Source organism: Solanum tuberosum, unplaced genomic scaffold (genome assembly GCF_000226075.1).
Source record: "Solanum tuberosum cultivar DM 1-3 516 R44 unplaced genomic scaffold, SolTub_3.0 scf00495, whole genome shotgun sequence".
Lineage (NCBI taxonomy): Eukaryota > Viridiplantae > Streptophyta > Magnoliopsida > Solanales > Solanaceae > Solanum > Solanum tuberosum.
The window spans coordinates 312,936-323,059 of record NW_006239426.1 but is presented as its reverse complement, the minus strand read 5'-3'; the positions used below and the strand labels follow the sequence as shown (position 1 = coordinate 323,059).

Sequence of the window (10,124 nt, the reverse complement as noted above, 5' to 3'; positions counted from 1 at the left end):
AGACGGATGGTTAGGCAGAGTGTACCATTCATACCTTAGAGGACATGTTGAGAGCTTGTGTGATCGACTTCAAGGGTAGTTGGGATGATCACCTTCCTCTTATTGAGTTCGCCTACAGAAATAGTTACCATTCTAGTATTCAGATGACCCCTTAGGTTTGAAGTAGGTAAAGCAGCCTTGATAGGTCCAGATTCAGTTTTTGATGCTATGGAGAAAGTGCAACTCATTAGAGATAGACTTAACACTGCTCAGAGTTGCCAGAAGTCTTATACAGATGTGAGATGAAGGGAACTAGAGTTCCAAGTTGATGATTGGGTTTTCCTGAAAGTGTCACCTATAAAGGGGGTGATGAGATTTGGCAAGAAAGGGAAGCTCAGTCCTAGATATGTAGGCCCTTACCGGATCTTGAAAAGGATTGGTAAAGTGGCATATGAGTTAGAGTTGCCAACAGACTTAGCAACAGTGCATCCAGTCTTTTACATTTCTCTTTTGAAGAAGTGTGTGGGTGATCCAGCATCCATAGTGCCATTAGAGAGTGTGGCCGTGAAAGATAGCCTTTCTTATGAGGATGTACCAGTTGAGATTCTCAATCGTTAGGTTGGAAGGTTGAGAAATAAAGAAGTCGCTTCAGTCAAGGTTTTGTGGAAGAGTCAGTCAGTAGAGGGAGCTACTTGGGAAGTAGAAGCAGCCAAGAAGTCCAAGTATCCTCACCTCTTTCCTTCTGATTCCATTCTAGCTTGAGGTAATAGTTCCTCATCAGTTTTTCAGTCATTCATGCATAAATTCAGTCTTAGAATTATGTTCCTCCAGTTTGTACTTGCATTTTCAGTGTATTTACATGTCATTGGAACTCAGTTCAGTCAGAAATTCAGTTCTCAGTGTTTAGTGGTAGGGATTGCAGCCCTCTCCCTCCATTTCAGCTAGTTTAGTCTTCATTCGAGGACGAATGGTCCCAAGGGGGAGATAATGTAACACCCCGTATTCAAAACAGACCAAAATACAGATTTCGAGAAGTTGCAGGTGCAACTTACGGTCACCATCCAAGGACCGTAAGTCAGACCACAGCCCGTGCTGGTGGTCCGTGGTTCACCACTGCAACCCCTCCCCAAACCAGCTCAGAAAATTGGCTAAGTCCCGACTCATGGACAGATCCACGGTCCGTAGATCAGACCATGGTCCGTGGTCTGTGTCCGTGGATCGAGACTTCCCTTACCCAGCCTCTGTTTGAGGTGAATTGGTTTGTCTTTAGGATACCTTGGCTTAATTTATTGTTGAAAATGCATGTTGTTGTTATTGCTACTTCCAAGCCTTGGATTGTGTTAAATTTTGGAACACAAGTTCGAGTGTAGTTTAGGACATCTTGATGGAGCCAATTCTAGAAATTCCAATGCGGGTCCCATAATTTCCATTTGATTCTAAAGTTGATCTTTTTCCATTTTATGTGCTTTAGTGACTAAACAACTGTAATTACGTTATGATCCTATTTTTGATAGCATGGAAGTTTTCACAGTCTGTTCGGAAAGGAAAAGCTCCAACCTTGTGATTTGGAGCGCACTGGGTCGATCTATATGTAGGTTACGACTTCCTTTGTTTGTTTGTTTGTTTGTTTATTTCAAATTGAGCATAAATGTGTAAATTAGTGATGATTAGTGTGAATTGGCTGTGGGTAGTTTGTTATTCCTACTTTTCTTCTGAGAAACCCTATTTTAGGATTTATCGATACTATTTCAAGGGTAGTACCATGCTTATGGGGTATGTTCAGGTTTTTATTTAAACGTACACACGAGTGTACCTTCAAGGGTTATGGGGTCCATTTAGGTTTAGTTTAGTTGTAATTGGATTAAATTTCAGTTTGCTCGTGTGCCCTCTTTCTTTTCATATCAGCTTTGACTTCTGTTTGTGTCTATATTTTATCTTTTCTGATTGTATTTACCTTTCTTGCTCAATCAACCTATGATGCCTACTGAGTACCTTTTGTGGTACTAATGCTACATTCTGCATCTTTTTCGTGATGCAGATCCTAGTACCAACTACCAGTGGTGATCTGATCTTAGGCATATTTATATGCCTAGAAAGCTAATTATGCCTGTATTTAAGCTTAGTTTGAATTCAATATGTGTTCGTTTATAGTTTTATTGAGTCTTTTGTCTGTTTATGAGCTAACCAACATGATTAGTTGTGTACGTAAGCTTAAGAGGAGAAACAAGCACGAAAATGGATAATGGGGAACACAGAAGATTAAAGGCAAAAAGAAGCATGGAAGAAAGAGGAAGAAAAGAAGATCAAGGCACTGTCGTATCCACTCCGCGTCGCGGAGAGGGGGTCTTAAATAAACTCACGAGAGTCAACAATAGGTAGAGTCCTCCGTGTACTCTCTGCGTCGCGAAGAAGGGTTGTTTTTTTATTCGCGAAAGTTGAGTTAGAGGCAGAGCACTCTGTGGAGTGTCCGTGTCGCAGAGAAGGCTATTGTGCCTGGAATCAAATATTTAAAACCTCTCCGCGTCGCGCCCTTTGCTCCAATTTTTGGCCGTTTCGACTTTTAGTATAAATAGGTCATTATTTTATTTTATTAATTATTCTTTTTCTGGGTTTTGAAGAACGACGACTTGGGAGAATATTTTCACCATTTTTAGGGTTCTTTCCTAAACTCTTTTCTTTCGATCTTTGTATGTTATTTGAACATTGTTTGATCGATTCTTGGATTATGAGTAGCTAAATACCCTAGTTCAAGGGCTGTGGCTACATGATGATTGTAATCTATTGATTTTTGTTATTGGGTTAATGTCAATTATCATATGAATCTTTCTTATGTTCTTGCTTTCCGTATTTTGTGACTGATCACCATTGAATAAAATTATTGTCCAAATTGAACTCGGGAGAGAAATAAGAGGATAGAACGTAGGGAATAAGGAGCATGATTAATTTTAAATAACTAGGGTTAATTTGTATCTAGGATAGGAATATACCTAGAAGCCATGCTTGGTCACTATATAGGAAGAAATCGTAATGCTCGGTACTTAATCCATCCTATCCCCACTCAACGATGTAGTTAGGGTGTTATTTATCGTAGGCGATTAGAGGTCGGGAGACCATGATAATACATTTAACCCTGTGATTCATTGATTCGATAATTGATAAATTCCCATATGAATGATATTGATATCATGAATCCTGATAAAAGCTATAGCCCTAGACTTTACCTAATCACTGTTCTTAAACCCTTGAAATTGAATCTCTTTTGTGACATGTTGTTATAATCTTAGAAGTAGAAACTATATCACTTTGGAAATCTTGAATACCCTTGTGTGTAGCTGAAAGTTAGAGAAGTTAAGTAATTCTAAGCGTAAGTCCCTGTGGGTACGATACCCAACTCTTAAAAAGAGCCACTTTAATACTTGAACGACCACGTGCACTTGCGTGTGCGATTTGGACGCAACAAGTTTTTGTTGCCGATGCCGGGGAATTTAGAATTAGAAATTTTGAAGTAAAAAGCAAGTGTTGACAACTTGATCTTACCATTTCATTGTTACAGGTTGTATTGGATTTCAAACTGTACAACGATCAAGGATTAGTATCGCCTCTAGCGGAACCGGAAAGATTCATACATTACCGGAGAAGGGTAAGATGACTTACTTATCCGGTGCCTCTTGTTGCTAGTGAACCAACATCTCCAGCAGCAAGAGTTAAGGAGGAAGAACTTGCTGCGTTGAGAGTACGAGACGTGGCAATCCCATGCCCCACCAATGTGACATATTGTATTCAGAAACTTGAAGCTGGTGGGAGGTTTGAATTGAAGCAGAGTATGGTGCAACTACTGCACGCTAATGGGCAGTTCACTGGTCTGCCGCACGAGGATCCAACAGTTCACATTCAGAATTTCCTCGAGATTAGTGATACGTACACTCCAGCTGGAGTGAATGTGGATTATGTGAGACTCACTTTATTCCCTTTTTCTCTGCTTGGGGAAGCAAAAAGATAGTTAAACTCAGAGCCCGCAAACTCAATTACCACTTGGAATGATCTAGCACAGAAGTTCCTCATCCGATTTTTTCCATCTGGAAAAACAGCTAAGTTGAGGAGTGACATTTTGAGCTTTAGGCAGAAAGTGGGAGAAAACTTGTACCAAGCTTAGGACAGGTTTAAATCGATGTTGATGAGCTACCCTCATCATTATCAATCTAATGAGGTGTTGGTCCATACCTTCATTGAAGGATTGGAGCCTAACACCAAGATTCTACTTGATTCAGCTGCAGGTGGTCAGGCTTTGAATAAGACATATGCTGAACTATTCAACTTGCTGAACAGAATCTCTCAGGGAAACCCGGAATGGAATGGAGGAGGAATGAAACCTGTGATTCAGAAAACTACAGGTATGTTAGAGGTAGATGCTGTGACTGCCTTGACTGTATAGATTGCTGCTATGCAGAATATGATGAAAACTCACTTCAACAATCTAGCATTGGGACAACAACCCGCACAGGTAAATACAGTTCAACAACCACCATCTTGGTGTGAGATCTGCGGAGGTGGTGATCATAGTGCAGAGGTATGTGGTGCAAACCCGGACTTTGTGAATTTTGTAGGTAATGCCCAACGAGGAGGAGGCCAGCAAAATTATGGGAACTCATATAACCTAAGTTGGCGCAACCACCCAAACTTTTCTTGGGGTGGAGATCAAAATCAGGGTCAAGGCCAGAATGAATATAGACCCCAAGGAAATACACAGGGGTACCAATCACAGCCCCAACGGGAGCAACCGAACAAGTAATCTGACAACATGAGCATGGTGGAGATGCTGAAAAAGATCATGGCTGATCAAGCCCAGTTAGCTGCTGATGTAAGGAATAAGCAGTTGGCTACACAAAATCTGGAGAAGCAATTCGGGCAGTTTGCTAGTGCCCAAAACTTACGACCCCAAGGAGGTTTGCCGAGAAATACTGATCCCAATCCTAAGCAGGTAAATACGGTAGGTACACGCAGTGGTTTACAATAAGATGAGTTAGCTCCTAAGAAAAGAAACACTGATGTTGTGAGTAAAGAGAGTGAACCTAAGGAGGGAGAAATTGTTGCACAAGAAGAAAAAGTGCCACCAATTGTGAAACCACCTCCTCCATTTCCTCTGAAGTTCAAGAAACAGAAGGAGGATGAATGTTTTGGTAAGTTTCTCTCTCTTTTGAAACAAGTTCACATTAACTTGCCATTGGTAGATGTTTTGCAGGGTCTACCCAGGTATGGGAAATATATGAAGGAGATTGTGGCAAATAAATGGAGGCTGACAGAGTATGAGACTGTTGCACTTACTGAAGAGTGCAGCTCCAGAATCCAAAATAAGTTGCCCACTAAACTGAAAGATCCGGGTAGCTTTACAGTTCAGATCACTATAGGGCAGAGCATTCATGAGCGAGGCTTGTGTGATCTAGGAGCTAGTATAAATTTGATGCCGACATCTTTGTACATAAAGCTGGGGTTGGGTAGTCCTAAACTTACTACCATTATCTTACAGTTGGCTGATAGATTTGTAGCTATGCCTGAGGGTGCTGTAGAGGATGTGTTAGTGCAAGTGGGATCATTGATTTTCCCAGTAGATTTTGTTGTGCTGAATTTTGAGCCTGATCCTGAGGTCCCATTCATTTTAGAAAGACCTTTCTTAGCGACTGGGCGGGCTATGATAGATGTATCAGCTGGGCAACTTACTATGCGAGCACATGATAAAGTGGAGGTGTTTGACGTGCATAAAACATTAAAGCTGCCAGTTGTGTATGAGGAGTTGTCTGCCATAACTATTATAGATCTTGAGGCAGAAGCTTGCTACATTGCATCTAAGGACCCTCTAGAGCGAGTGTTAGTGGGGGATGATATTTATGGGGATGCTGAGGTACATGAAATTGTGCAATATCTTGATGTGGCACTTGTAGGTACATCTGGATATCGATGGGAGCCTCTAAATAGGGTGTTGGGTCCTCCACCCAAGCCCTCCATTGAAGAAACACCCAAGTTGGAGTTAAAAGCATTGCCAGCCCACCTTAGGTATACATTTTTGGGTGAAGATAAAACTTTACCGGTTATTTTGTCTGCAGCATTATCTGATGAACAGATGGAAGCATGATTAATCATCCTGAAAAAGAGGAAAGTAGCTTTGGGGTGGCAAATGTCCGACATCCATGGTATTAGTCCTGCGCTGTGCATGCATAAAATATACATGGAGGAAGGGCATAATCCGAGTGCACAACATTAGCGGAGACTAAACCCATTGATGAAAGATGTGGTGAGAAAAGAGGTAATCAAGTGGCTGGATGCAGGGATTGTGTACCCAATATCAGACAGCAAATGGGTAAGTCCAGTACAGTGTGTGCCCAAGAAGGGTGGAATAATGGTGGTAACAAATGAGAAGAATGAGTTAATCCCCACAAGAACAGTGACTGGGTGGTGGATTTGCATGGACTACAGAAAGTTGAATGACGCCACTAGAAAGGACCATTATCCGATACCTTTCATTGATCAAATGTTGGATCGGCTGGAAGGTCAGGAATAGTACTGTTTCCTTGATGGTTATTCAGGGTATAATCAGATCGTCATTGCACTAGAAGATCAGGAGAAGACTACATTCACTTGCCCGTATGGCACGTATGCGTTCAAGCGCATGCCATTCGGCTTGTGCAATACCCCCAGCCACATTTCAGAGATGTATGATGGCAATCTTCCATGATATGGTGGAGGACTTTTTTGAAGTGTTCATGTACGACTTCTAGGTGTTTGGTGAGTCTTTTGAACTTTTCTTGAGTAATCTTGATAGAGTTCTTGTCAGGTGTGAAGAAACAAATCTGGTGCTAAACTAAGAGAATGTCACTTCCTAGTTCAAGAAGGCATTGTGTTGGGGCTCAAAATCTCCAAAAGTGGGCTGGAGGTTGACAAGGCTAAAATAGAAGTTATTGAGAAGCTGCCACCTCCCATCACAGTAAAGGGAGTTAGAAGCTTCCTGGGACATGATGGGTTCTACATGAGGTTCATCAAGGACTTCTCTAAGACTGCAACACCTATGTGCAGCCTGTTAGAGAAAGAGATGAAGTTTGTGTTTGATGAAAAGTGTTTGCAGACATTTGAGCTGCTGAAAAAGAAGTTGATTGAAGCTCCTATTCTGATTGCTCCAAATTAGGATCTTCCATTTGAGCTTATGTGTGATGCAGTGACATAGCGGTTGGGGCAGTACTTGGGCAGAGAAAAGAGAAGATGCTCCATTCCATCTATTATGCGAGCAAGACACTTGATGCAGCTCAATCGAATTACACTGTGACTGAAAAAGAGATGCTGGCATTAGTGTTCACATTTGATAAGTTTAGATCATACTTGGTGGGAACCAAAGTTATAGTCTACACTGATCTTGCTGCAATCCGATATTTGTTTAACAAGAAGGATGCCAAGCCGAGGCTGATTAGGTGGATTCTGCTACTACAAGAGTTTGATCTTGAGATAAGGGACATGAAGGGAACTGAGAACCAGATAGCTGATCAACTGCCTAGACTGGAGGATTCAAATCATGTGAAGAATGAGGGGCAAATTCATGAAGAGTTTCCTGACGAGCAATTGCTTGCTTTGTACATTGCTCAAGTGCCTTGGTATGCTGATATTGTGAATTTTATGGTGAGTGATTTATTTCCACCTGGGGCCTTAACACATCAAAAATAGAGGTTGAAGTATGATGCACGCTTCTATGTATGGGATGAGCCCTTCTTATTCAAGCATGGACCTGATCAGATGATGAGAAGGTGTATAGCTGAGCAGGAGGCGACACAAGTGTTGGAGAGTTGTCACTCTTCACCATATGGTGGACACCACAGAGGCGAACGAACTGCGCATAAGGTATTGCAATCTTGTTTCTTTTGGCCTACTCCGTTTAAAGACCCTATTTTGTTTGTGAAAGGTTGTGATCACTGTTAGAGGATGGGCACCATTTCGAGGAGGCATGAGATGCCATTGAGCAATATACTGGAGGTTGAGATCTTTGATGTCTGGGGGATAAAATTTATGGGACCATTCCCATCGTCCCGTGGTAATCAATACATCCTAGTCATAGTGGACTACGTGTCTAAGTGGGTGGAGGCAGTTGCACTACTATCCAATGATGCAAAAGTGGTTGTGAAGTTCATCCGAGAACACATCTTCACCAGGTTCGGAACTCCATGGGCTATGATCAGTGATGGAGGTACGCACTTTATTAATAAGTCAGTGCATAATTTGTTTGCCAAATATGGAGTGAGACACAAAGTGGCTACAACATATCATCCCCAAACTAGTGAGCAGGTGGAAGTGTCGAATAGGGAGGTCAAATAGATCCTCCAAAAGACTGTGAATGCCCAAAGAAAAGATTGGGCTGACAAGCTAGATGATGGCTTGTGGGCGTACCAGATTGCATACAAGACACCGATAGGGACTTCTCCTTATCGAATCGTGTTTGGGAAAGCTTGTCACCTACCAGCTGAATTGGAGCATAAAGCATATTGGGCAATCAATAAGCTAAATCTGGATGTTGAGTTAGCCGGTAGGAAGAGAATAACACAGCTGCACGAGTTGGAAGAATTTAGGCTCCACACCTATGAAAATGCTAAGCTGTATAAAGAGAAGACTAAGAGGTGGCATGACAAGCATATTGTGTCGCGCACCTTTGATCCTGGTCAACTAGTGCTGCTATTCAATTCAAGGTTGAAGTTGTTCCCCGGAAAGCTTCGATCTAAGTGGAGTGGTCCTTTTGAAGTGGTGAGGATGACCCAACATGGTGCAGTGGAGTTAAGAAACAAGGATAAGAGCTGTACTTTCCTTGTGAATGGTCAAAGGGTCAAACACTATTTCAGGAATGATGTGGATCGTGAGCTTGAAACACTCCCATTGAATGATGAATGAGTCATGAGATTGGTCGTGCCACGACGTTAAATCAGGCCCTACACGGGAGGCAACCCATGACCCCTTGTAATAGATAGGCTTTATTTGATTTTGTTTTGTTATTTTAGTTCTTAGGAATTAGAAAAAAAATACAAATTGGTATATTTAGATAAATACAAAAATATGAGTCGTGCCACGACCAAAACTAAGGCGCTAGATGGGAGGCAACCCATTATGTTTTTACTAATGGGTGATGACCTGATAATATGCAGGATGAAGAAATTTCACCTGAGGCAAATCTGTGTAAGGAGCGCGTTGCGGAGGTGGGGTAAAATTTTGCCTCACCTGATACTATTTGAGGCAGAGGACTCCGTGTACTGGGCGCATCGCGGAGGGGGCCTAGAATTTTAATTTCGATGATAAGTTACTTTTACATCAAAAAGAAGGCAAGACCGTGCTAGCCCCGCGACGCGGAGCAAGGGCCAAATATTGGCCTTGCTTGAAATTAAATTTCCAGTGGACTCCGTCCCCACCCCGCGTCGCGCCCTAGGTGAGTAATTTTCATTTTTCATTAAATAACCGGGTTTTACCCATTTTCTTTGGAAATTACCCAACCCCAACCCTTTTAACCCCGATATCTCCCCCTAATTCGCCCATCCTTTCCCCTTTTCACTATATTCACCACGATTTTCTCCCTTCCCTTCACTCCTACGATTTCTTCAAGTAGTTCCGTGTCGCGCAACTACACCCTCTTTGCTCTTCTCTATTTTTTTGCAACTCCGCGTCACCATGTATGTTCTCTTGTTTTTTTCTTGCGATTCTGGGAAAGGTTGTAGATGTCTTGCCATGGGTTATTGGTTGCTCGACTTTTGGGGATTTGGGAAGTGTGTTTTCTGTTGTCAATATCATGTGTTTCGTGTTGGTGTATGTGTGTTTCGAAGTCTGTGTAGAAATACATTGTTGCATGATTCTTGGGTTGAATTGATAGGGTATAGTATGTGGGAATGTTTGTCAATTTGTTTCTGGGTATGCTCGATTCCTTGAGGGTAATGTGCCTTGGTTAATCATATGTTGATGCGTTGGGCGATATTGTGGTTATAGGTGATTTCAAATTCTTGAGTAAAAATCACTTAATGTTCATTGTTGTTGTTCTAGCATGGGGTAAAGATATGTGGGTTATGTATGCTTGTGACAGATTGTTGTCTGAATGGGTAATGATTGATGTAGAGTTTGAAGTGAATTGAGTTAGT

At 41.8% G+C, this 10,124-nt stretch overlaps 1 protein-coding gene across 1 annotated transcript; it reads left to right on the top strand.

The window, feature by feature from the left end:
- Positions 1–4,777: 4,777 nt before the first annotated feature.
- Positions 4,778–6,106, top strand: LOC107058396 (uncharacterized). Its single transcript, XM_015304054.1, has 2 exons — positions 4,778–4,957; positions 5,057–6,106. The coding sequence occupies exons 1-2, from the start codon at positions 4,778–4,780 to the stop codon at positions 6,104–6,106; spliced, it is 1,230 nt and encodes a 409-aa protein (XP_015159540.1).
- Positions 6,107–10,124: the final 4,018 nt, after the last annotated feature.